At 51.2% G+C, this 27977-nt stretch overlaps 4 protein-coding genes across 4 annotated transcripts; 1 reads left to right on the forward strand and 3 right to left on the reverse strand.

The window, feature by feature from the left end:
* Window positions 1–90: 90 nt before the first annotated feature.
* CMQ_4838 (c6 zinc finger domain containing protein) lies at window positions 91–2770 on the forward strand (the record flags this gene model as incomplete). Its single annotated transcript, XM_014312994.1, has 7 exons — window positions 91–174; window positions 243–352; window positions 414–1424; window positions 1486–1531; window positions 1614–2236; window positions 2299–2451; window positions 2518–2770. 7 exons carry the CDS (start codon window positions 91–93, stop codon window positions 2768–2770), a joined length of 2280 nt encoding a protein of 759 aa, XP_014168469.1.
* Window positions 2771–5133: 2363 nt separating this feature from the next.
* On the reverse strand, window positions 5134–11683 carry CMQ_4768 (spindle pole body component; the record flags this gene model as incomplete). The annotated part of the gene is made up of 3 exons (XM_014312924.1): window positions 5134–8154; window positions 8841–11537; window positions 11582–11683. 3 exons carry the CDS (start codon window positions 11681–11683, stop codon window positions 5134–5136), a joined length of 5820 nt encoding a protein of 1939 aa, XP_014168399.1.
* A 1290-nt stretch (window positions 11684–12973) lies between these two features.
* CMQ_4822 (vacuolar protein sorting-associated protein vps13) lies at window positions 12974–22834 on the reverse strand (the record flags this gene model as incomplete). Its single annotated transcript, XM_014312978.1, has 1 exon — window positions 12974–22834. One exon carries the CDS (start codon window positions 22832–22834, stop codon window positions 12974–12976), a length of 9861 nt encoding a protein of 3286 aa, XP_014168453.1.
* Window positions 22835–25717: 2883 nt separating this feature from the next.
* CMQ_4524 (udp-glucose dehydrogenase) lies at window positions 25718–27151 on the reverse strand (the record flags this gene model as incomplete). The annotated part of the gene is made up of 2 exons (XM_014312680.1): window positions 25718–26950; window positions 27005–27151. 2 exons carry the CDS (start codon window positions 27149–27151, stop codon window positions 25718–25720), a joined length of 1380 nt encoding a protein of 459 aa, XP_014168155.1.
* Between the last annotated feature and the right edge of the window lie 826 nt (window positions 27152–27977).

Raw genomic sequence — 27977 nt, forward strand, 5'->3', positions numbered from 1 at the left:
TCCGTACGGAGTACTTCGTAGTAATCTTGGCTCCGATCCACCGGGGCAACTTGGCCATCTCCCTAAAATCATACCGCACGCCAATACATAATGCAAGCCGTCTGGGGCTCAGAGACGCCGGGTATTGACGAGCACACGGCGCCAAAGCGCCAGCGGCTGTTCATTGCCCGCCAGGTGAGCGAGCCCTGTATTGGCCGCCGACGCGTCTTTTTGGCGCCTTCTGGCTGCTGACACGGCAGAAGGCATGCGAGAGCTGTCGCCAGAAGAAGACACGATGTGACGGCGGCAACCCGTGCGGGCTTTGCCGCTCTGCCGGAATCGAGTGCAGATTTGCCGAGCGCAAGGCTACGAAGTCAGCTCCAGACACCCCAATCCCGACTGTGCCCCTTGCTACATCTCCTGACGGTCTGCAGAAATGAGGTTTCTCTTGGCATGATCTTCAACACGCTGCAGCGCATCGAGTCCAAGATAGAAACTCACCAAGAGCAGAAGCAGCTGCAACAACAGCTCAAGCAAGGCCGCAATGGATCGGCAGCCATGCTTGTCGAGGGCGAGCTGCCCTCGGAGCTATCCCCTCGGCGGCCGAGCAGCACCGCAGCTACCGAGCTGGCATCGCCTCAAGCCAGCAGCAGCCTCTACAGCCCCCACTGCCACGAAACACCATACCGCCACGCAAGTGGAATATACGAGCTGCTATCGGCGACGGGCACGCCCCCCGGACAAGTTTCTGATATCAACCACCACGATGGTAATAGCAGCATCTTGTCCCCCTCCTCCCTACCGCCGCCGCCCTTCCGCAGCCGGTCGCCCCGACACGTCCCCGTCATCCAATACCCCATCCGCCAGCTGACGAGCTGGCCAGCCGTGCGCGTGCTGCTCGAGGAAGCTGCAGCCAAGGCCGGTGACGACTTCACATATGACGCCGCTGTCGCAACCATGCTTGAGCAGCGCCGGCCCCCGCTACCGTTGCCATCGCCGTCGCTGATGCTGCTGCAGTCGAACTGGCTAGCTCAAATTCACGTCTCCGTTGTCAAGGACCTCGGCGACAAGTACTTTGCCACATTCAACCTGGGCAACCCCATCCTAGACCGCCGCCTGTTCAGTCAGCACAGTCTTGCCGTGGCCTTGCAAACCGAGTTTGGTGTTAACATAGAGAGCTGTGTGGTGCTGGCGACGATGGCCCTAGGCGCTCTTGGGCGCAAGGCTCTTGTACAGACAGGCCTCGACACGGTCACAGAAACGGCCGCGGCTGCAGCCATCACTACTAGCATAGTCCCACCGCCAGACGCCACGAGACCATTCGGCGAGGGTGGCTGGGATGTTTGGGAAGACGGCTTGGTCTTCTTCAACGAGGCCCGCAAACGCATCGGGCTCCTGGGCTGCGATAACAGCCTCCAGGCATGCCAATACTACCTGTTGACAGGGTTGGTCTCCTCTCTCACTGCGGTGGCCGGATAGCGGTGCAGCATCTGCTGACCTGCACAGGCTTTTCTACTCGCAGCTTTTGCGGCCCGTCGACTTTTGGGCCTCGGTGAGCCGTGCAAGCGTCTGCTGCACTAGCTTCTGGGCATGGTGAGTCTTCTTGAATCCTAAGCCTCCCACGCGCATCCTAGTGCAGCCATCCTGATGCCAGCGACAGCCTTCCCAAGGACTGCGACGACTGGACTATGGACATGCAGGCGCGCCTTTTCTGGACATCTGCTATGTTCGAGGCTGTCCTGACCCAGGAGCTTGACCTGCCCGTGTCTAGCCTGCTCACATACGAGGACCGTGTGCCGCTGCCGCGCTTTGTTGAGTTTCCCGGCGTTGCGTCCGTGGTATCTTCGCTCGTCGTCGCTGCCCCGCCGCTGTCGGCGGCCACTGCTCGAGAGGCTGAGCAGGATTCTTTCTGCCACTATCACTTCCTGTCGCAGATCGCCCACCGCATCATCTTAACACGTCTGTGCGACAGCCTCTTCGCCAACCGCAGCCGCGCTCTGGCCAGCCGTGCCGCCGCGGATGGCGCAACCACCATGACGCGCAACGACTACCCACCACAGGCGCTCGAGGATGAGCTGCTGCACCAGCTTGAGCAATGGCGCAGTCAGCTGCCGGACAATTTGAAGTGGCGCACCGATAGCGTCAACTTGGACGGGAGTGCGGATAGCTTGGCCCTCACACCAGCAGACGCTTTGGTCGTGCCGTGGTTGCGGGCACGGTACTACATCGCGCGATACCATCTGCGGCGGCCACTGTTGTAAGTCATTGCACGCATGCATGGTGTCCTTCCTTGATTTTGGTTCTCCCCTAACCTGTTAGACACCGCGCCCTCCACCACCCCAACTGGATGACTAGGGACGACTTCGACAAGTGCCGCGACGCCATTGTATGCGCCGTCGATTGGCTGACAGTGATTCAGCCCGCCCTGTTGGCCATGGATTGCCTGCATCTGAAGTTCTTTGTATGCACACAGTGAGTGGTGCCTCCACTTCTTTCGCTATGTCTGCGCTCTGGCAACACATCGCTCACGCGCACTAGACTCTTCGGACAGCTCTTGTTGCTGCACGCCCTCGAATCCTCTTCCGTACCTGAGCTGCCTCAGCTTGTTCCCACCAATTACGCAACGTGGCGTATGCTCGCATTTCGCTTTCTTGAGCAATGTGCCCCCCACAGCCCATCCATCGCACGCGAGTATGAGATCGTTTCTGCTGTGCATGACATCAAAAACAGGATCGGCAACGATTGCAGCGGTAATGGCAACGGCAACGGTGGTGGCCATAACATCGCTTAACTAGCTCATTTTGAAATGGCTTTCTTGGCTAACCCGGTTCATCGAGATCTCAAGTGAGGTGGACGGCAGTCGCTTTGGCTACGCTGTATGTGACGCGGAACTGGCCCATAGAGCTCAGGCCCACGCTGGAAGTGTTCCTGTAGCACTATCTCCACCAAGAGCCTGCCGGACAGGTAGAATCACCTGTAGGCACAGGCATGTGCTCGACGCATCTCACATAGCCCTAGTATTAATGCAAGGCCGACGTCTTCGATGGTGTCGCTTGCATTGACAGGATGCTGATGCGGCCATATCGAGCTAAGCATCTTAGGAGACCCGCAAACGGGGCATGGATGTGCCTTTTCAGCAATGTCTCTTAGGCTACTTGCAGCCGTTAGAATAGCCAAAACAGCAACTAATTAATATGTTGAAAAGATGTACCACTCAGTCGAAGCTGGACATTAGGAAGGATGGTGAAACCACTGGGATTTTTTTTGTTTGAGTGTCGACAAATGCGCAAAAGAACTCGTGGTTTGGATTACCACCACTGCAAGCATGGTTTTGAGGACACGGGTGTTTCGTAGAAGCCTTGTATGCAGTTAACTAATGCATACAAACGCTGCACGCAAAACACAAAATTTTAAATGTCATGCTATGCTTGCTAGGCGCATTGTGTTCGCAAGATGCGGAAACCAGAATAAGCCAAGAACTTGAACATACTTCTTGCAGCTATATACAGACTAAAGCTATCGAATACTCCGTACGGAGTACTAAGCCCTTTTCAGGGAAACACGAAATTCGAGACAGACGAAAGCAGCATCTCTAAAACAGCCAAAAACAGCACATTATGATAGCCATACAATTTATCTTAGCATCAATCCTTTCTATATAATCCCAGAATTTCCAACTTTTAGAAGGTGTCAGCATATGTTGGCAGAGGCTTACGGCAAATAACGCTTCAGATAAGCTTACCTAAGCTTGGAATATCGTGTTGCAGATCTGTATGGCATTATAGCCATTATTGGTGTACTGGCCTGATGTTGGGCACAAGTTATATGAATCGCCACCCTTGACCTTGCTGTTCGTTTATGACATCAAATTGCAGAAAGGCAATTTAAAGCCGTCCTAAGGCAGGTTTAACAAGAGGTACCGCTGGGGCAAGGGCGAACAAGTTCTCAACAACCCTCTATGTTACAGATCTGAATTCCTGTCCCATTTGCAGTGCATGCGTAGATGCCGAACGTGCAGGTATCTCTCTTGTTTCGCATTGGGGGGGAGGGTGAGGGGGGGGGGGATAGCCGCTGCAGATGCGGCCGCGAATGCAGACATAGCAGACGTGTACTGCATTTTAAGTGGTGATCGAGTCGTAACTGTGTATCATTGCGGCACTTGGGTATAAAGTAAGCAGTCAGTATTGGCATGCAATATAAACCATAGATGCGAAGGCAGGCCTTTGATAGATATAATGCAGGTAGGAAGGGACCTAAAGCCTCCCCCCCCCCTCTCCTTCCTGTAATGTGCAAGAGGTGCGTTAAGAGATGTCTGATCGGGGGAAAAAGTCGAAGCTTTAGAATAGCCATGAGTGAAACTTGAGCCAGGCTAGGTTAATGCACCATGGACGCGCCCAAACATGAAGGGCCGACGTCAAGGGGGTTGGGTCATCGAGCTGCGCAAAGACACGATGTGCTTATGCCAACGCTGATAACTACGATATCTTATTTAAGGTCTCATCATAAATTGTAGCAGTGAGACTAGGAGCGTACTGGCAGGGTTTCGAGATAATGACGCTTGCAAAGGTTTGGCCTGCACACCATTCCTGCTCACTAGTGAGACGACTTGGTCCCCGTCGGGTTAGCACCAGTCCCGGCCGACCTCAAATTTCAGCCGACCTACCAAGCTCTATTTTAGTCATCACAGCACCGCCATTTGATGATCTAGCAAGGAAATGCATTATCTGACAGGCTGCCCAGCATCCAGAATGTAGAAGTTTCGAACATCAAAACAGGCCTAACCTATTTTGCGGAGACGGGAAGGGTCAAAGTCATAGAGACCTAGATACAAGTGAGCTTGGCTTTCGTTGTATGGTTTCGCCGCATATTGCTCATCTTTGTGGCGAGACAAGTAACTCGGCTGTGTTCATATCAGCTTACTTACACAAACAGTACTTACACAAACAGGAATTGCCCATGCACAAGTTCACCAACAGCAAGGACGCAACGACAAGTCAGCCTCAGACTACACAACTGCACCAGCAAATGCCGAGATGTCTTGGGCAGGAGATTCTCCGCGAACCCGCGTCTGCCGTCCTAACATCACGTCTGTCTGGCGGTATCCTTCGTCCCGCTCATTACACACAGTGAATACCGGCAGTCCGGACCCAGCTACTATGCCATTGATAGTAGCTGCACCCAATCTTCCTCTCGGTCCACTCGAACCTCTACAGGACCCTTCTTCGTTTCCACGTACAGCCGCAGGCCCTTGAAGTACGCCAGCACGCCGCCCTTACCGTCACCACGCGCTGTGATACGGTACAGCGGACCTTCTGCGTGCACCTTCTTGCGCTCCGGCACGAACTGCAGGTCGTTTGTTTCGCACCAGTCCTCGACGTAGTGCCTTATTGACATCTCCTCGTGGTCACCGGCACCCGACACCGAAGTCACTGCTGCAGTGGTTGGTGATGTACCTGCACGGCCGATGGAGCGATGATGATGGCGGTGGTGATGTTCCTGTTGACTGCGATACCGGTGGCTCGCATGATGGCGATTGTCTCGCAAAGTTGTCGCCGCCGGCCCTTCTACCCGCAGCGTCGGGCCTTTCTGTGGTGGTGTCAGAGCGAGCCGAACAAGGTCAGGATTGCCGCCAAGGTCTAACGCCTCATTGATCATCACCATTCCTCGCTCGAACTCTGCCGCCACCGAGGACAATTGCCGTATGGGCGCCGGGAACGCCTCGTCAGCCCACCACTGAAGCCACTGCGCAATCCGGTCGAGACTGGCCAGCCCCGGCGTAGTCAGCAACTGATACAACGTCTCGTGCCACATCGGGAATACCTCCGCCACCATAACCTCGCCAACCAGCTCGGCAGCCACCAGACCCAGCCATTGAAATTCGCCCGTGATCACCTCGAGGTACGGCGCCTGGTCGCGGGGATCCACACGGAATTGCGCCCGCACATAGCTCGCCATGCTTGGCAGCACGTGCGCCATGACTAGCGGCCGCCATTGGTCGTTGTCCGCAGTCGGCCGTAGCATATCGCGCCACTCTCGCAGGCCGGGGATCACGCCGCGGTAGAACTCCCACACGTGCACCAGCTGCCGGAACTTGCGCTTGACTTCCGTTACAAGACCGTCCGCACTTTTGGGGTCCAGCTGCCGAGACGGTAGGTAGGGCAACCATGGGAACAGCCACAGGTGTGGCAGGCTCTGGTTCTGCGTTTGATATCGTCTGCGTTTGGGCTCCCACTTCACCACCGCCTCTTCTAGCTTGCGCACAATGTCCTGCTCCAGAAGCTGCGCCCGCACAAAGCCGGGCAGTTGCGGCTCCCACGTCAAGTAGAGCTCTAGAAGACTGTCTGTTTCCTGCACATCCCACCTCCGCACCGCTCGCGACACTGGCGGTAGCCAAATCTTGTACATCATTGTCTCGTATGGCGACGCGATGGCCCTGCTGCGATAGTGCTGCGGCGGCAACTCGTCTTGTGTCTTTCGACTAACGAGGCTCTGGACCGAGGCGAGGCCCACCGCCAAGGTCTTGCCTGTATCCTGCAGCGGCTCCCACGATTCAGCCACTTGCTTCAGCAGCGGGTGGATTGCTGCAATGCTGATGTGGGCCAGTGCGTCTCGCATTTCGTCAGATGGTCGTATCGGCATGGCTGCTGCCGCCGCCGTCAGTTGTGCTATCGTGCGGTCCCATCTTTCCTTCCAAGGAGCCACCTCGTCGACAATAGACAGCCTTGCGAATGCCTCTGCCATAGTCTTGTGGCCATATAGGTTATCAGTAAGCTCAGAAAGTTCTTGCCGCACCTGCTGCGCTTGCAGCTCCGCGTACGCCTTGCGGTTCTGCAGGCTCTGCCACTCTTCTAAAATGGCCATGAAGTCCGCCTGGGCACGCCGCGCAAGCTTTCGTGATTTCGTCCGCTCCGCCGTATCTTCGGCTGCAGCTTCGTCGTACATTGCACCAGCGGTCGGTGTCATGAGGCCAGATGAAGACGTGAGGAGCCTCCGACCCGGGCCTGTAAGGTCCAGGATCGGCGTGAATGTGTCTGGTATGTCTAGGCCGGGCGCTGCCCGCTTGGCTTCCTCCATTGTCATGTATTTGGGTTTCTGGCGCCGCGGTGTGCCTGTGTCGCTACTTGTCGTTCTGCCGCTGCCGCTGAGGCCCATAGCTCTCTTCTTCCGTGCTGCTGCTTTGGCCGGTTTTTCATCATCATCCGATTGTACCACAGCTTCTCCCCGTAACCGTGCCTGACGCTTTTCTTCCTGACGTTCCTTTTCCGACTTCTCCTTTACAGCACCAAGACCGGCACCTTGCGGTCGCAGGTTGGCCTCAATAATTATGTTTCGGCCCTGCTCATCCTTACCTAAGCCGGACCCCTCAACGTAGCCCATCTTGGCCATCATGCGAGCGCCGAAAGATTTTGGGTTGAACCTGGCCTGCCCACCACCACCACCTCGGCTTCTTCCTAAGCCCCTTGCCGAAAATGCGCTAGGTTTCGCACTTATATTCGGCTTGCCGACGTTCTGGCTTTGTGCGACAGATTCCATCAGGACGGGATCCAACGCCGAGGATGGTACAAACCCGTGCCCAAGTGGATTTCTCACATTGACGCCGGTAACCGATGCCAACTCTTCCGGTATAGGGACCGCACGTGGTGGCATAACTGGAGCATGGTTCGATGATGCGGATGTAAAGCCCAAGTTGTGGACTTCGTGTGATCCAAAGCTCACTCCTCCAAAGTGATTGTCGTAGCGAGCTTCGTCATCGTCGCTACCTGTCTCCTGTACTTCTTCTCTCGTGGTTTCCTTTTCTTGGTATTCTTGGTAAAGTCCACATTCTGCAACATCCTCATCTTCGATTTTGTCATCTTCGGCCCCATCACTGCCCTGCTCTTGTGTGCCAGATGAAACAAAGCTGACGCCTTCTTTGCGCAGCGGTTTCCGCTTCCATCGCCGATCGGGCCTGAACTCGTCTTCGCTTTCTGACCCGAAAATCCCTAGAGCTGCGCTCTCTTTTGCGTCACGACCTATGCGCCGCCGTTTGCGCGGGTGGTAACTGGCAAATTCGTCGGTTGCTGGGCCAGTTGCGGGCCTTGGGTACGCGTCGTCTTCTCCGTCGGAGTCAGAATCAGAGTTGGAGTAATCGGCTGCCGCGGCCTTCGACATCTTGGTCGCTTCAAAGGAGCGGGCCTGCGTAGAATCAATCTTGTTTACAACGGGAAAAACAAAGTGTGCCAATTATAAGGCGTACTAAATGAGCTCTGTTGAGACCAAGTCGCACGTTGACGTTCGCATTGTCATTTTTGTCAGTAGAGCTAGCTTAGTTTTATGGCTTAGTCATCATATTGCCACAATTATATACCTGTAACAACAGCACGAGAATGGCTTTCACCGCTTTACTCCGCAGGCTACTCCGTACTACGTATAGCAGTAAGGACTGCATGTATCTTACGTTACCCTCATGCTATGCGGAGTACGCATCCATACATTAGCAGGATTCGGTCATAGACCATACAACGGCGTCGCTGGCATTGGCATGTAAAGAGTATAAAGTCCAACGGCATGTAGTAGAACACACTTCTCGCTCGTTACTCATACAGACAACGAATTTGTTGTGGCATTGCGGGCAACATTCATGCAATGACTGAGAATGTGAAGACACAATCATTACATCGCTCTCCCGCTCTGTAAATTTTCCAGTCATAATCCCAATCTCCGCCCTCCAGGTTCCTGTCCATGTCCAGCCGAATTCTATTCACGATTTCTCCATCCCAGGATGCCGTCCACGACTCATTGCCCTCGCCTGATCCCCTGTTTGGCCTTACACATCGGAATGTTAGCATCAGCATAGTCGTCCAGCCTGCATAAACGCTTACCTTCATCTGCTCAATCCGTGCCTTCAGCTGATTAGTAACCTCTGCCGCCCGCTTCCAGCTCTCCTGCCCACCCACACCAGCGCCACCGGAGCCACCGATGTTACCGTTGTAGGTTGTGCTGGATGTGCCATTGCCGCTAGAACTGGCTCCGTATCCGGTCCCTGTCCCGTATCCACCACCCGAAGCGCTACTGACATCGTCAATACCAAATTCCCTTCGGTAACTACGTGCAGGGCTTCCACGTCCACTCTCTGTCCCACTGCCGGTCGCCGCATAGCGTAGATCTGGGCTCATCTTGCTCCGTGCATAGGACGCTGTCTCGCCGTTCTCTTTCTCTTCGGAAAGCGTGCTCGCAAAGCTCATTCGCTGGCGGCCGGCATTGTTTGGATACATCCCATCACGAAAAATGCCGGCATCGTCATGAGTCAAATCGGGGCTAACCATACCGCTTGAACTGCCGCCAGACCCATTCAGCATGGCCGCCTCCGCTTTGCCGAGGGCACGCTTCAGCCGGTCTAATTCCCGACGAAGTCGCTCATTGGTCTGCTCGGCCGCCTCGGCATCGCTGCGTGCACGAACCAGCTGCGTTTCCTTCGCTTTGATGCTTAAAACGTCACGTGTGTGATCTTCGATAAGCCCTGCGTTCTGGTTTTTGAGCTCCTGGACCTCCGACATCAGCTTTGACCGTTCATGGCGGGCATCGTCCACCTGCCGCAATAGTCGGTCGTTGGATGTCCGCAGCTCCTCCAGCTCTTCCCGCTCCAGCGCTGTCAACCCAGACATGGGCGTGGGCGACAAGGGTGGTGCCGGTACCGTGGCGGCAGTATTGGTGGACGGCTTAGCCAATGATCGCGACGCTAAGCCTCCTCGACCAAGCCCTATCCGAGGCTGCAGTGCCGGTGTTGTGGCCACCGGGTCGTCGTCATAGTCGTCCTGCACAGGCGGAGGGGCGGCGTGTCGAGGTGATAGCACTCCTGGGCCGGCTAAGGCCCGCTTCTGGGGGGCCTTTACAGAAGCTTTCGGTACACCCAGCTTGCTGCCGCCACCAGCAGGCCGGGACGTGGCTTGTAGTGCCAGTGGCTCTTCCTTTGGAATCGCAACCGAGGCACTGTTCGACACTGGCTTCTTTAGGGGCGATGGCCCTTTCTTTCCACCGCCACCTACCACCTTCTTCGGCGGTCCGCCGCCAGGCGCACGTCCTGCTGCCGGGGCTGGCGGCGGCGCCTTTGGCTTCTCCTTCGCCTTGACCTCAGCAGTGTCGAAGTACTCCTTCACTTTTGTCTTGCGAATTTCATCAAGACCCTCGATATGTGGGTTCATGGCACGTTCGCCGATAATTTTCATGATTGTTCCTAGCATCTGGGCACCCCCTGATCGCAGTCCCTCGCTGGACTCAGAAAGAAGCTTTTTTGCCGAGTCCACAATTGTCGTGATTTCCTGCTTACTTGGGACGTTGCGCGTTGCGCATAAACACCGAATTAGAAACCGCATTGTGCCTTCTTTGACCTGCGGGTTCTTGTGTGACAAAAACGTTGTGATGTCTTCCAGGCATTCCGTTAGATCTGTTGCCAGAAATACCTGGTCTAGTGCAGCCCCAAGCGCGTCGGCTACCGATTGCTTCTTTTCTTTCAGTCGCTCCAGGATCGGCTGCATGACAATCGTGCGATATTTCCCGTATGGTTTCCGGAGGCCTTTAGCTAAGACCTCAATACACTGCGCCGCTTGTGTCACTACGGCAATGTTGGCGTCCTTCATGCACTTGGCCAGACCGCGGTTGATTTCGTGAAAGTCACCGTCCTTGATGCGGGGCACGTTGAGGACCGCGTACAGCGCTTCCGCCGCCTCCTTGCGCTCTTTCCATTTAGACGATGCCAGCTTTTCATGGAAGTCGCCTGGTACGTTGCGTAGAACGTCTTGTGGCTCTGCTAGATCGAATGCATCGACCTCGGCCGGCTCGTCATCTATGCCAGCATCGCCGGCGTCCTCTGGAACTCCCGACGCAACGGCTTTGGCCTGCGCCACTTGCTGTGACCGCAAAAGCCGGTCTTGTTTTGGCGCCTCGTTGGCTTTTTTGATCTCCTCGAACTGGGCCTCAAGCTCTGCTTGTTGCGTCGGCTTCAAATCGCCCCAGAACATCGGCTTCATGGCTTCGCGTAGCCACCGGTAGAACTCGACCGCCAGTTTTGTAGCCTCCGCACGGACATTCTTATCTGCATGACCAAACACTTTCGGCAAAGCTTTCAAAGAGGGTTTCGGATCGACGACTTTGCAGCCGTAACTGTGGTATATGGTGGTAAGAGCGGTAAGGGTTGCGGCAATCACCTTTGGTTGTTTTGCTGACAAGGACGGAAGCATGTCTTCCACAACGGGGTCGGCGACGTCGAGCTCGATGTACAAGAGTAGCGCCTCAATCGCGGACGTCTTGATGGCTGCGCGCGTCGACGGTAGACACTTCTCAACAATCGGACCTATTGTGACCCCTCTCGTGCGTAGGCATGCCTCGCGACCACCAAACTTCAGGAACGCACAAAGTGCGGCCACACCTTCTTGTTGCGCCGCAACGTTAGAATCTGCCACTGCACCTTTCCATAGTCCTGGGTCTTGTAGAAACGGTCGAAACGCGGGATCGCGCTCATCAGGGGTACGCTCGAATTGCTTGGTGGCGTCTTCGTAAACCTGCTTGCGCACTTTCCATGCCTATAGATCAAAGTTAGTATCACAGCTTGACCGGTGCTAGTCACCTCCGTCGCGACCAGTTGCAGATATGATTTGCTGGAACGTGCCTTGTGGCCGAAGCGGTCTGGCAACGGCAGAGAACTAAAGTCCTCTTCCTGTTCAGCCATACTGCTATTCTGTGTATTTGTCTTATGGGACTCGATGCGTGCTTATTCGTGAGTTTCAGTTTCGACAGTGTGGACCAGCAGGCATAATGATTTTGCAATGTCGATGTTCCTACTACGTACAAACTTGTGTTTTGGCAGCGAATATGCGGATTGGCGGTTGGCAGGGCAGAGGCAGGTGATATAATTGGTCCATTTTCCGTCACGTGATTCATGAGGTCATTTGCCAAGGTACTCCGTACACTGGAACTTGACATGTCAGAATTTCAGCGGACAGAGACGGCACTGCGTAGGGTTACAGGATAATAGACTATCGGCTTCGACTATTCGAAACGAATGCATGAAGTTGCATCGCCAGCAAATAGGCTTTAAATCCATACGGTTGCGCAGAAATCAAAACAGGAAGCACAAAATGAAACCACCCGCCTGTGATGACATCCTGTTACTCCGTATTCGGCTTCTGTACCACGCCGTCTCCCAGCCTTATTCGTGCACATCATCACTGTTTTCTCTCCGAAAATACTCCGTAGAATAGTTTTAATATAGAATACGAGGTGGATGGGATATTATTCGGACTCGCCACAGGTGCACTCACCAGATCTGAACGGTGGCAAAATCTCGCTCGACTTTGGCAGCCTTACTTGACAGGGGCTTTCAGGCGTGCAATGGCGACCGTTTCCACCGTTAGAAGTACTGCTCGATTGTTTTCAGTGGCAAAGATCTGAAGACGCGCCTGAAAATACCTGACAAGGGGCGCGAATAATACCCCATCCACCTCCTAGTACTGTACTCCGTACTCCGTAGTGACTTATTAGATGCTTTTTTGTCCTGGTTATTCCGAGCGCCTTCCGAGACGCCAGCAACGGTCTTACCGCGAAACAACTAAGGTGTCTCGTTGCACTAGTCGTATATTCCTACATATTTTTCAGGTCCGTTGCCGGTAAAAAGGTTGGTCTTAAACTTGCAATTGTGTTGAGTAAAAATTGTACAATTGATTTCATCCGGGCTCGAACCGGAGACCTTCATTGTGTTAGACTGACGTGATAACCAGCTACACCATGAAACCTAGTTCAATATCCGCATTCAAGCAATAACATAGGTAGAGCAAGTGATCAACACTAACCTTTTGATCTAACCACTGTTTAAGTTGCAAACGTCCTTACTTGAACTATATAAACTTCCTTTTGAAGGAAAATGTACTATCCTAGCTTATAAAATAAAAGTACGACTAGACAAGGGTAAAGCAATCAAGCTAGATTGTAAAGCCGTATAGAAAAACACATCACTCAGAAATTACAAAACCCTTGACCGCCTGTTGAATTCCTCCACAGCCACAGTCACCATCCTGTACAAGAATGTCCTTCCGCTTTCTTCCACCACGGGGACAAAAGGCCCGTTCATATTTCCCCGCAGAGTGATGCTGATTCCTGTGCGCTCCTTGGAGATGCCCTGGATATCCCTTAGAGGGGCGTCCCATTCCGTTGTCAGTCGCCGAGACCGGTTAAGCAAGATCCGTGCATATGTCACCATGACCACCATGTCCTCTTGTGGCAGATCCAGATGCCCAATGTATATCTCGTCGAAGTACCTCCCGTTGTCCACCTGCTTCAGCCAGAACTGTCCTAAAGCCTCCCTCTGGCTGTAGGGACGGACAATTCCATCTGCTGGTATAAACCGTGTTAGACGAACTCGGTCCAGCTCTGAACCGTCAAACACGGTCGTAGTGTTGCGGATGCCTTCCGACACATTGCTTGCTAGGTCGAGGACCCCGATAACAGGCTTTGTCGCCACACCTATGACGCCTTTGCCAATACCCTTAAAAAAGCCAAGCGCTCCTTCTTGCTCGGCCCCCTCTAAGGGCTTTCTTGCCAAACCTCCTACCCCAGAAGCCACAGATGTGATGAATGAATTGGCACCCGCTGTCACGCCATACAGCGCATGTTTGGGGCGATTGCGTGCCCTTGTGATGCGCCGTCGGTCCTGAAATTGCTTGTCTAATGTCGCTGCAGCCAATCCTTTGGACATAGCTCCTGTGAATTTGGAGACAGAGTCGCTGACACCATAAACGGACTTTTTGACAAATGATGCAGCACCACGGGCCAACCCAAGACCCAGTTCTTCAGGACGATCAGACATGATAAGACCCTGATATGGTTCGTAGAATATATCAGTTATACCAGACGAGATGTTGTTGAACAGGCCAACTGGATTGCCGAGAAAGTCGGCTGAGCCCAAAATCTTGTGGATTTGATACAGTGTTTCCTGGCTGTAATGGCTGGAGATATTTTGTGTCAACACAGGAATAGAAACGCGCACATTCTCAAGTATGAGCGCATTGAGCCGCACTGGCGCATCGTTGACATTGCCAATAGCCATTGTGAGGATGTTGAAGAAGAACATCAACGGGTTTCGTGATGATGACTTGTCTTCAGCGTTGACGCGTTCAGTGCGCACAAATGATATGTTCAGTTGCATCGGCTGCAAATTTAGCAGCTCGAAGTATAGCTCCTTGCCTGACTGTTGCATTTTCAGCTTTGGTATTCCAATGCTATCGTCACAAAGCTGCCCGTGATCTCCCTCAGATGCCCACGATTCTCCGGGCAACTTGGAGAAATCCAGGACGGCAAACACAAAATCTTCATCCAGTTCCAGAGTCATCTCCTGAAGAAGAACGGTGGCGTATTTGATATATTCGACGCCATACGAGTCGTCCTTGACGCGTGTGATCATGAGGTGAAGAGACGGATGAGAATCAATGTCTTGGGCACGCTTAGTTACCACACTGGGATAGAGTATCATCGGAAATATTCCACCATAGAGCTGGTTGTCCACCTGTATCCATTTGACTGCCATGGTGATTGTCTGGTACAGCAGAGAGTCTTGGTACTTCAATTGCACATCTCGCAGGGTGACGTAAGCAAGCTCTTTCAGCTGAGAGTTGATCAGAGACACACCAATTCCGGCCAGTCGAAGTTGAGCCCGAAAATTTATGTCCGTGTCTTGTTCTTTGGCTTCAAAACTTGTTCTGCTGCGCTCTCCACTACCACTGGTGCTGCCAGAAGTGCTCGTTGTGGATAGTTGACTGCGCTGACGGTACAGGCTCATGGACGGCCGATAATTAGACAAAATCAAAGTTTGCGTCGGACCATCAGCTGTTACATTTATATCAATGATCTTCGTCTGCCCCGAGATAGGCACAACTTTCATGGGCAGCTGATTTCCAATTTCGGCGAGCTTGACGTGTCTTTCCTTCCCGGTCGTGTTGATAACGACTTCGCGGTATTTCGCTGCCGGGAAGTCCCACGCATACGGCATGATGCTTCGCGGAGGCAGGCGGTAGCGGATCGGTCGCCATCCAGACACGTCCTCAACGCCGTCCTCATCCACGTTCGGGTTTGCCTGGTAGAACGTAAAATCACTGTCGCTTTCGTTGCGCATGGAAAACGGCCAGTTCTTGGCTTCGATGCTGAAGTTCAGGAATATTGTGGCGCCCTCCATGAGAATGTCTGCGCGAACAAGGAGCTGACGCTGACCTGGCTTAGCCATTTTGATGAATGTCGTCCCAATATCGGAAATATTGAACGGTGATGACCACTGGCTGCCGAAATCCGCGTAGCACAAGGAAAGCTGCTTGGTGGCACTCTTTTGCAAGAAGTGCAATGGTTGGAGAGCCCCCGCGTTTATCGGCATGACGGTCGATGAGCTTGGCTCGCGAATGTTGATGCTTTCATCCAGATTGTTCTGAATGACAAATCGAGGCGCAAGGGTCACAATTTTTGTCATTTTGTATTTTCCTTCGCCCTGCTCGACAGAAATGCCAATATGAATTTCCGTGGAACGCGCTTGTGTTGACTGCAAAACAACCTCGGAAAAGCTTCCGATAGCATCAAAACTCTGGGGTTTGCTCCACTCAGAGTCGCCGACTTTGAGCAATGCCCTGTTATGGTGGTCATCATTGGAATAGGAGAACATGAATGGCACAACTTTTGGACGCTCGACTGAAGTTCGACTGTTTCTTGTCGTCTCTGCAAGGATCTGACCTGCTGCGGATTTGGCCTGTTGCATGAAGCCTTTGGAGCGCACATCCAAGTCCACGCCCGTTTTGTTCAAGATGACATAAGGGCTATACACTGTCACCTTGAATGCACCGCCAGCACCTAAAATGCGATGGTAATAAAGCCGAAGATGAAGGTTGAGGCCAGCATCGTCTTTGCAAACGAGCGATGTTTCCTTGGCAAAGTCCCCAGACGTTCCTGAATTGATGATAGCGAATTCACTGGGTTTGAATGACGTGTCCTGCATGTCCACGCTGAGGAGAAGTAAGTGGGATAGCTCAGTGACATGGACAGGACTAACACCGCCCTTCCGCAAGAAGTTCGTCCAGTCTCGCTTTGTGTTCTTGTCGTAGATGCGGTACTTGAAATCGTAGGGCAGCAAATTCTCCAAAACCACAGGCGCAGATAATTTTATCTTCATGTAGGGATAACTTTGCACAAGAGGATTGTCCCTTTCAAAGTTGGCGTTGACCTGGAAGAAAAATGACTCGCTGTGGTCGCCCTTGCAAACCATCGTCTTTGTTGGCTGTTTGAGGAGATCACGCCACCAGAGTGTGTCGCTGGACCAGTCATATCCAAATCCAGAGTCTGGGCGTACAATGAGGCTCTTGAGATAGACAGCCCCTACCGGCGCTGGTCTTGCTTCGCCTGGGGCAATCTTTTCTATCTTGAGAAGATGCCCATCACGAGCATCGTACACACCAATCTCGATAGGTATCTGCGTGTCATTTTCCACGAGCAACGGGCTTCGAAGTGTGACATATTTGACATTGTCATGACCCAACCTGACATCAACAAGAAGGCGGTGTAGTACCTGGTTGCTTTTGGGCTGAAGACTAAACAGGAACTCTCCTTCGCGACTGAGATGGATATTCTTGACTGCATCAAATCCAGAGCTTTCCAAAAGGATCTGAACGCTCGCAGATTGAGACTCCGAAACCAAATTCTCACGCATCTTTTCCCACTGCTCAAATGACCATGGAGCCTCTTCACTGTCTTCAAGGCGGACTTGTATATTTTCGTTGGATGATTGGTTTCTGGATGTGACAACGACACCGAATCCTGTGTAGTTTCGAATTCGATATGGCGCGTCTTCTCCACGGGGCTTGCTGAGAACATCCTGGTTCTGGGTGAGAAAATCGAATGACTTTGAAGCCAAAGCAATTGCTGCAGTCGTAATAGTCACATCAAAGGTGCGTCTGGATGTGACATCGATAGCCAGCAGACCAGTGTCCCTATCGCGACGTACACCGACTGCTACCTGCCATGGCTCGATGAGGGGCTCCCATGCAGACTTTGAGAAGTTGTACACGTTCGTATACATTTCGATGGAAGTATTTGCTCCTAGACAGCTCGACCAATCTTCTGCGATCATGGAAAATTTCTTGATGCTCATGTCCAAAATGGGCAATTCATGAAGATCACCAATCAAGATGATGCGGATCCCGTCGACAGTTGCTGTGAGTTCTTCGTGTTCTTTCTGCTCTTGGCCATCTTTCAATATGGAACACTCTCTCGAAGAAGTCTGTCCAGAACGCGGCATCTGAGCGCCTGAACCAATTGCTCTCTGTGGAGTTTCTGCACTTGCCGTTTGCAATGGCGTTGATTGATTAGGCAATGTTGGAGGGATCCGGCCGCTAGCAATGCGCTGCTTTGTCCCGGGCTGGCGAAGTTGCTTTGCCTTTTTATCAGCCGCTGACGGTTTGAGCTCCTCTTTTTGACTGCCTTGAGATAACTCAGATGCTCTTCTGATGATCTGCAGTACTAGCAAAATATCCCGCAACGAAAGCCGAAGTACCAAAGGCTCAACATCCACACTGATAGCCAGAAAATTGGGCTTTGAGCCATCTATAGACAATTGGACAGAATAGTCGTCGATGATTCGTAGTCGAGAGTCTTCAAAATGGTCCATGCGGCAGAGATACATACCAACCTGAGACAATTGAAAGGTGGTGACATGCTGCTGTGAGAGCAAAACTTGTTTCGTACCGAGAACAATCGCCTCAGATGATGTACTCAGGGGGTTTGCGATGAGGATGATTTGAGCATCGACAACATTGATACGGAAAGAGATGTTCAGCGTCGGCTCAGATTGATCTTGCGGTTTCTGGTCAAGGCCGAGAAGGCCCATGTCACTGCTTTTCCGACTTTGCTCCCGTTGCACCTGAAGGCCATAGAATGACATCTGCTGAGAATCGGCGTCTGAACCTTCTAGCACGTTGATTGGGCTGAGAGGGACATCGTTCGGTGACAATGGCTGTCTCGGTGTGAAACCGGCAACAATAAACCGCTGGATAGCGAAAATGTAGTCCAACGCGAAGATAACCCTAGGGCTGTCGATAGCAACGAGGGCAATGATGTTTTGTTCGATTCCTCCGGACATGGTGAAGCCGGCCATAAACTGCTGCCCGTTTTTGTTGGAAGATGACATTATTCGACGGTACTTGTTTGCCTCACCACGCCTGCTGTCGTGGATGGTGAAAGAATCGATGGCCAACTCGGCCTCCAAGGAACCGTTCGCTTGCGCTCTGAGCTTCAATTGACTGCGATCTAGGGAAAATCGAGAGAGACTGGCATTGTCTGAACTTTCAACAGGCTGGTCATCCATGCCATTGATCAACTCGAGACCGATGCTTCCTATTTTGAAAACGAGATCAACTTTTGTCCACGTATCTGAGTGCGACCCGAGCTCGGGGCCGAGATCAACAATGCGCGATTCGTCTTCCTCATGGCCAGCTTGGAAATTAAAGCCGGACCGAGCTCGCTGAAGGGTACGGTCGTCAATGTCAAGCTCCAATTCCTCGTTGACCCGTTGCTGATCTCCATCAGAAGTGAAAGCAGCCGGGACGGTCTTGGATATCTCAAGCAGAAAGCGCAGCTGGCACTGAGTGATCCTGAGGTTGAGGTCTGTCATGTGTCCGACAATTTCAGTATCAGGGCGCTTCGCACCGGGACTGTGTTCTGCATGTGTGACTTGAAAGGCTAGGTCCACGTGATCGATAAGCTGGAGTTCTTCAGATTTGTCTCCGGGATAATGAAGGAGTGAGGTCAAGCGAATATTACGAATACCGGCAGACAGTTTCATGGCGGTCGTAGGCTCGTGAGAGCCGTCAAGAGGCGCAAAACTGTTCTGTGCGTAGATTTCGCCCAAATATGCGGTCAAGAGATCACGCTTTGCGCGACCAGGAAGGACGACCCGGGGGAACATGACAATCGGCGTCTTGATGACGACATCAAATTTGAAACGACTCTGACTTTGTTGCAAATTTGTAGCCTGGTTGGTGGCAGCTTGTCGTGCTGCGTTGTAGACAGCCTGCATCTTGCCGAACTTGACAAGGAAGTTGATGATTTTTCGGAAAGATTCCTCCTTGAAATTAACTTTGACAGAACCAGCACGGAGAAATATGGACGAGTCAAAGCCAGGATACGTCTTCGCATTCGCCACATCAAATGTTTCATAGCGGAAGTCGGCCAAGTCGTCACCCTCGATGGTGATTAGCTTGCGAAGTTCGGAGGACTCGGGCAACCCAAGATTGACATCGTCAGTCAAGGTCAAGTTGCCAAGTTTTGTAGACAGACGCAGAGCGGGACCAAGAAGAAACAACCCTACATCGGCATGGTTGAACGACAGCGTTGCTAGCCGGACACCGTCGTTGTTCAGGATGAGGCGGATAGTTTTCAGATCCACTTTTACCCGAATAGCACTGCCTTCCGAACCTCGCTGTTCTTCAAAGGTGTTCAAAGTGGCTTCATTCCCTCCATCCTCACCGACCGCTACCAACAATACAGACGTCCTTGGCTTTGTGTCTCTCGGCGAGTCGTGGATTTTTGCGCTGTCACTATTGCCAGCATCGGCAAATGTGACGAGAATAAAATCCAACAACGTTAAGAGCGTCTTGCGGGTGACGATGAGATTGATGGTAGAGATAGCAACGTTAACATTCGTCTCCACCCCCTCGTAAACAGGCATGAATTCAGGCGACTCTCTTTTCACACGCACAAATTTGACGTGAACAAGAGCGCGTTGTTGCTGCTTATCCTCGACGTCGCCAGACGAGACGATCGATTTGAATTCAGCCGGCGGGTTTGAGACAAAGTCATCAACACTGACAGACCCGAGGGATACTTCAGCCGCTATATCAAAGGGCCTCAGATAAAAGTCGAGGTTGAAATCTTGAGCAACGAGCTCGACCAGCAACGAGTCTGGCTGTTCATTGTCCGGGTCGCTTCGGAAAAGTGATCCGCGAAGCTTGTCGACTGAGAAAGTGAATTGAAACATCCTTTGCTGTAACTTGAGCTGCTCACTGATGGACCCGCCGCTGTGAGCATCTTCAAAATTATCTTCGTCGTCGTCATCGTCTAAAACAATGGCTGGTTCCTGTGACGAGTTCAATGACAGTAACTGAGATGGCGGCTGCTGGCTATTCCGGAGATTTGGTGTGGAAGACTCGCTGAGAATGCGTGATCGGCTAAGCGGTGCTCTGGGACTTTCTTCTTCTGGCTCTGGGAATTCAGCGTCGAATTTTGGAATAGCCACATCTATAATTTTTATCAAACTCTTGTATTTGGTGTCCGATACTGAGGCATGAAGCATAGGCATGCGGCCAGACATCTTCACTCTCGTCAGATTCGGGGCCCTTGGAAGTATGGAAGTCTCGACAATAAAGTCAACATTGATTTTGTCCACAATGTGCAGACGCATGGCATCATCTCTTGTGACCAGTTGGGCCTTCGTTTCTTCGATGGACGGCCCAATCAAGAGTTGGGTTGACGTCAATTTCACAATAAAACGGTCATACATGAGTGATTCCAGGCGTTTGAAGTCGGCATCAGTGTATGCCTGGCTCTGCTTGGATTGGATTTCCTTGGTGGTGGCTATGTCGGCAAGTTCGCTGTTCACACTGATATGACCGGCGTCGAGAATGAGGCATGTAGATTCGCGTGTGGTGATGCTCTGGGGAATAATGATCAATGGGGCTTGAAGGTCCAGCTTGGCATTGATTGTCTTGTGCTCTTCAAGAGCAAATTCAAGACCCGCCCGGGTCTGCTCCCTGAAGCCCTCGACTGTAGCACCGGCTGTCTCCATCAAAGCCGTAATTGATTCCATGTGACGTTCTGGCGGTTTGAAAAACTCCCAAACGCCGACGACAAGGTTCGGATTCCAAACAATCTCCAAAGGCTTCAGCTTAGCCGTGACTGCAACGTCACCCTGTCCATCTAGTGGGTTCTGTTCGACCTGAAATTGGAAAAATGATTCTTCCTCGGCAACCGTTACGAGCTCGAGTTCAGTTACCGACAATCGCCTTTTCTTAGAGGTTCCTGGGGCATCTTTGACACGCACAATCTCTGTGAAAAGACTGTCTGGCGTTGTACCATCGTTCAGCCGTAATCCACCGAGGCTAATATGAAGAAGTAGGGAATCTGATCGTTGGAGAGTTTTGGCACAGAAAACATCGAAATGCAAGCTCAGAAGATCTCTGACATTGTCTTTGTGGGGGCTTTGTCTCAGCGTAAAGCTTCCGGTGCTGAGCGATGCTTCGATCTGTAGCTTGATAGCATCTCTAGGAATGTCAATATCAGCAGCGAGGGCAGTCTTCTCGTCCCATTCGATCGCCTCATACAGCTCCTGGCGTTGTTGTTCGGTTATCTGTGTATTCTCGGTCTCGTCTGAAGTTTGATCTGCGGGTTTGGATCCCCACATCCATGAGATCCATCCCTGTTGCTGCTGTTGTTGTCCCTGGGTATGTGATTTCGACTGGTTTCTCATAGCGACAGCATTTTCCTTTTTCATCTGGTTTCGTGCCAGAGATCGCCAAAAACGTAAGTCTTCGTACCCGAGTTCCCGCTCCAGTTTCGTCATGTCATCGGTCTCGTCGGGAGTAAGCGTCTGGTTCTGCTTCTTTTTCCTGAACAAGTGGATATACCGCCGGCGATCGTCTCGCCGTTGCCTAAAGTAGCCCCAAGTCCAACGCCTGTTGCGCTCATGGATCTTACCAAGAACTGCATTACCCGCAAATCTGAACCACGCTCTGGGGTCTTCCAAGGGCCGGACACCCTTTGGATGATATTTCTTGTACTCCTGGTGGCGGGTAAAGTAGTGGAAGAGGTCTACCATCATCAGAGCATCGCGGTATTGGTGGTCATCAAGGACGACGCCAATTTCATCAAATATGAGGTTTGCTTTGAAGTTTGGTGCTTGCACGTCATCGGTTTTGTCGAGTTCGACCTTGGCCTGTCCACTCACGGGCCGCAAAATGAATTGGTGGACTGCTTCCGGACCTGACGCCATAATCGTGGAGTCGTCCGCTGCTCCACCATCCAAAACCAGTTCCGTGCTTTCAGCCTTTGGTATCATCTTTTTGAATTTGTCGAGAATTTCTTCAAGAATGATTTTTTCCGAAGTCGTCACAACGGCCTCTCGGCCTGTGCCTAGCAGCTCAGTATCAGTGTTCCAGTATATCGCAAGAGCGCCAAGCGTGACCAGCTTGTTTGTGGACTTGACGACAGTTTGGATGAAGGCTGGGCGCCAGCCCTCGTCTGTGCTGACGGCGCTGAACTCTTGCAATGTCACGCCAAGGGCGAAGGGATGACCGGGAGCTGAGATAGAATCTTCGTATCGGATGTGTATGTTTTTGACTTCCACTTGCAAATTATCGACAACTTTGGTCACCAGGCTCTGAGTGAAACTTTGGCTCTTCTTCTGCTCTTCTGTGCTTAGGCCCTCTTGAGACCTCTCCTTCAGGAGCTCGGCAGACTCCAACTTTTCCATCTTCAAACGTTGTTTTCGGCGGTCCTCTTCCTCCTCGTCGTATTGTGCCTCCTCCTTTGGGGACGCAAGAAGAAAAACATCTTCAATGTATATTTTCACGGGTGCGCCACTAAGGTTGGACCAGGGAATAGTAAGGGTAAGCTGACCAAGATGTCCCTCGACGACATTGATAGGCAGCTTGAGCTGGTCGAGAGCCTCCCTTCGGAGCTCAAGATCACGGAGCTTAACATCGCCAGACCAGATTCCAACCTTGAGCTGAGTTGGATCAAAGTTTTTGACGTACAAGCCTAGGAAGCGGTTAAGCAACCCTGCAACCAGACCCTCCAACATTTCGACGGTGTTCTATCGCGTCCGCAAAAAGCCGTCCAGTCGTTAAAAGGTGTGTCAAACAATGGAGTGTTTTTTTGCATTGTCTCAGTCGTATGGACAGGATACGGTATTGAGGTCGGGCAGCACTGACATGAGAGGTTGTTGAAAACGAGTTGTGACGATTGTAAAATCGTAAAGAGAAACCAGCGCGGCGGAAGTTGCTGACCACCAGATGATCAGCATGGCGATAAAAGATAACAAACCTGCCGAATCAAATCGTGGAGCTCTCCCTCCACCTTTGGGCAGCGACAGGACAGGTGTATACTAGCGCCAAGCTGGCGCAGAGGGGCACAGATTCTAATTACGTCACATTCAAAAGCTTTTACGAAAGACTAACATTAAAATGATGACGAACTGCTTTTATGATATCATAGTATTTACTAACAGGATCTCGGTTGTGTCTTTAGAGACGTCTCTCCTACTTAAAGGTAGCTTCTCAAGTTCAAAAAACTCCAAAATTCTCTGCAACAATTGATGATGAACCGGTCTTCTCGAATTCTCTTTACATATTCTGCCAAACTCCCCGCCTTGAACAATAATCAAACCAGTAATGTGGCTTTAGCACATAGGCAAGATTATCATCTGAGCACTACTGCTTGGTCCAGGAGGCCTAATTTTCAGAGGAGTAGAGCAACCCTTCCTTCGCAGCGTGGCCAGTGTCCAGGGTTGCCTCCTTCTGTGACGTGGCAATCAAGTTTCACAAACAAGCCAGCCAATATTGCAATACCATCGAAAACCAGGGAAGATATAAAGAAAAAGACTTCTGAGCAAACGGTTGAAGCTGCAGTTCAAGTGTCCTCGGAACTGCTTAGGCAGCATGAGCCCCGAAAAGAGGACCCTCCTACTCTAGGTAGCATCAGGAGTGAAATGGTACGCGGGTTTGCGGCAACAACACATGCTTTTTCTGAGAATCCGCTAATAAACTATGACCCAGAATGCCATCAGCGAAACACTGGCACTCAAAAGCGTGCCCCCAGAGCCGTTCATTGTTGGTATCGCCGGCACCCTTCCGTACTTTGCTACGTCACTATCGACCATTTATCTTAGTTGGGCTTCACAATTAGATAAAACATCAGACGTGTTTTTGATACATCAAGATACAGCACATTATTGGCTACAGGCACTTGAACCAGTACAACTAGGTTATGGTGCATTGATTATTTCTTTCTTGGGAGCCATACATTGGGTGAGCCAAATTTCAACTCGTTTCTGCTGCATTAACTAATACTTTGCTCTTAAGGGCATGGAATTTGCAGAAAAACATAATTCACCAGGGCGCACTAAATTTAGGTATGGTATCGGTGTGGTAGCTCCCGCATTGGCCTGGCCGACATTACTATTGCCTGTCCAGTTTGGTCTTATCGGACAACTTTGTGCATTCACGTTTTTGTACCTTGCAGACAGCCAAGCGGCATCGCGGGGTTGGGTACCGGGTTGGTACGCTACGTACCGGTTTGTTCTCACTTTTTTCGTTGGTAGCGCTATTTTTATCAGTCTTCTCTTCCGTACGAAATTAGAGAGTACTGGGGGCACAGACATTTCTGGTAGGTTGCAACAGGGCATGCACCAGCGCGGGAAAGGTGAAGAGCCTTATGATGCAAAGTGGGCTAGATTGGAAGCCGAAGACATCGAACAAAAACAAAAAACACAAAAACATGGAAGAAAAGACGGCGTGCGGCTGAACACCGAAATAAAGGGGAATGTGCCAGACGGTGGCCGAAACAGCGAGGACGGAATCAACGAGAACTTAGGCAACGGGCGGAATGGCTCTATAAGCAAAACCCCGATATGACGATGCGTTTGAATTGGGGGAAGAGAAGGAAGGGGGGGTCTCTGCGGGTGGATATCTTGCGAAATGAGTTAAGATTGTCTGTATGCTTCAAAAAACGTTAGTTCCATTTTCATAATTCTGAAGTTTTATACATGGTAAGAGCTCTTTTAAAAGAGGCTATCTTGAAACCTATTATTCTAGCCCTGTCAATATGCAAAATTATGATTTACAGCTGCGCACCTGGGAAGACGTCATGGCTCTATTCGATCAGAACCGCAGATTACTAGCGGTCTAGAAACGCCGTCTCCATGGATTGACCAATCCTAACAGCCCAGAAAAAAAAATCAGAAGTACGCCACCTGCCTCAGTTATAACCCGATTTGTCGTCGTGAAGTGTTGTTGTCTATTTGCGATGCCCCCCTATAACTTTTTATACTAACCAAGGCGACATTCACGGTCAGCAACGTCTGACATAAAGATGGCTTACCCGAGTAAGCCCCTCCACCAAACCGTACGGAAACTGAAGTGAGATGTGTCTTAGCAGGTGCAATGAAATCTAGAAATTGCTGTAAAACGGTCGAGATAATGCCTGAAGGGCATAACATACAACGGCCATCTATACATATAAAACGGATACCTCTAATTCGCGAGTATAAGTCCCTGTCCTCTGTTTGATCGAACTAATCTGATTTTTTACATAGAATAACTTCTTTAAAATAGTAGGGAAAACAATGCCGTCTTTTGTATACAGATTTCTATCTAGTTGTGTTGCTAAATTGCGTTCAGGAACTTTTTGTTACCAATCTGGTCGATCAACTTTACCGTTAAGCTAGCTGTGAAAGACGTACGGGGCGACGCGAGCCAAGAACAAAGGTGTCAAGGACCTGGCAGAGGAACTGGAGCGGACAGGCTGGAGAGCAATAATCTGGAAGGCGGGAAGATATACCTTCTCTTGATACGGTCTTTATGTAATAGCGCAGTAGACAGTCCTAATCAAGGCAATTGTTAAATAAAATACATATTTTTGCAAGACAAACGAACTAAGACACAGCCTAGAAATTAGCCGCCGCTATCTAGAAACATTTACCAATGCTGTGGACCTTGAAACCCATTCCCTGAAGTAGAGCCGAATTTACAATATTGCGGCCATCAAACACCCAGCTGGGCTGTTTCATGACTTTGAATACCAAGTTCCAATCGACCAGTTCTTCGACCCTGTTTTCAAGAGAAGTAGTAGCGCAGGCCTTGCAGCCTTGAAGGCACACAGGCTGTGGAAGAAAGCGCCTCAAAGGATCATCCGAAGCCACTTCGTCTAGGCTCTCATTCATAGCCTCTAGCGTGATTATATCCATCTCACTTAAAGCGCCTTCACCTGTAGCTGAGATAGAAATTCCAGGGCCTTCGTGGAGATTGTCTCTGGTAGGGTGCGCAGGTTTGTCTTTGCTAGACGAGCCAACGGTGTTGAGCAGCTGGCCACGAAACTGAGCCCATGGAGTCAAGATACAAACAGCCGAGGCACCTTCAACGGTCTCAAGCCAGCTCGATCGGACCTTCACTCGAGCCATGTGCAAATATTTGTGACCTAGCACGCGCTGTATCTCCTCTTCAACTTCCTCGACGGCACAACCAGGGTCATATACTGCAATCTCCTGTGGAAGCTCCGCAGCCATTTCAGCAATCAGATGAACAGCGACGCTGTTCCGGGTATCGTTCGTACCCTCTTTGAATGCAAAGCCGAATATGGCAATTTTTTTCCCGCGCAAAGTGTTATTGAGCTTGCGAGATACCGTCCGGGTGAACCTCTCCCGCTGGTAATGATTGATGGTCAAGATCTCCGTCCAATAACGCGCGACTTCCGGCAGATTCAGAGATGATGCCAGCCAAGACAAATTTAGAATGTCCTTCTCGAAGCAAGAGCCCCCAAAGCCAACTCCGGACTGTAAAAACTTCGGGCCAAGACGCGAGTCGGCTCCAAGAGCACGACTGACCTCCTCGACATCCGCGCCGAGCTCTTCGCAGAGAGCGCTGACGGCGTTAATGCTGCTGATGCGTTGAGCGAGCATGGCATTTGCAATCAACTTTGTCAGCTCGCTGCTGAAAGTATTAACAGTTAAAATTCGTTTGTGGGGAACCCAAGCTCCATAGACAGCCTTCAATGCTTCTGCGGCGCGCAATCCCTTAGCAGATTTGTCACTGCCAATCAAGACACGGTCTGGATTCATCAGATTATTGACTGCACTACCCTCAGCAAGAAACTCAGGGTTGGATAGCACCTCAAAACTCATTTCTGGGCGCACCTGGCCAAGCTAAAATTTGCAATCAGTTACACGCACAGCATTAGTTAATGAAACATAACTCACAATATCGGATATCATCCTAGCTGTACCGCATGGCACAGTGCTTTTCTCGACCACAATGGCACCAGCCTTCGCATGCTGGGCAACTGAACGTGTGGCGAGCTCTAGAGTACCTAGGTCGGCAGTCGCACCAGCACCCAGCCCATACATCTTCGTAGGGGTATTGACGCAAATGAAAATGATATCCGCCTCCGCGATAGATGAATTGACGTTCGTCGAAAAAAAGAGGTTTGGCCTGCGGGCTGGTACCACGACGGGTTCACTACTATTGGGCGAGAATACTGATACTTCCTTCGTACCGTCGCGAGAAATGCGTACGATTTTTGGGAGTCCATGTTCATGAACCGGTAGATGGGGCGATTTCCAAGCCGCTATGCGCTCTTCATTGAGATCCACAACGTTGACTATCATGTTAGGATTGTGGAACGCAATAACTGCGGCTGTAGGGCCACCTGTAAAGAACAATTAGAGTACTGCTTGAAAGAAAGGTGTGGACATGGGAGTATAAGCCTACCCACAAAGCCAGCACCGACAAAACAAACATTTCCGATTTTAGGAAGTAAAACGATGTCTAGATCGTCAAATGACACGGTCTTCATAACCGGGCCATCAGTGCTCTTGAGTACTGGGGAGTTTTTCGATGATGGCCCGACAGAAGTAGGTGCGGTGTCCGTGTTCGTGAGATCCTTATCCCATGTTGACATGTCAGATTTGGAAGAGACAATAGACTCATAGCTAGCGTCTCTTGTCAGGGGTGCGCGGTCCATAGGCGTAAGTGATACCATGATAAACTCTATAGAACAACGGAGCAGAAGTTTTCGAGTTGCTGAAAAAGAAGACGTTATGCGTGAATGAAGGATGAAGAAGGATGAGGGGAGGAAGAAAAAGTTGAGAAGTGGTTGAATGAAGGGCGTCTTTAATACATAAATCATGAACTGTCAACTTTCGGGCTTAGGACAGAAAAAATAAAAGTCCT

Source organism: Grosmannia clavigera (assembly GCF_000143105.1).
Source record: "Grosmannia clavigera kw1407 unplaced genomic scaffold GCSC_97, whole genome shotgun sequence".
Classification (NCBI taxonomy): Eukaryota; Fungi; Ascomycota; class Sordariomycetes; order Ophiostomatales; family Ophiostomataceae; genus Leptographium; species Leptographium clavigerum.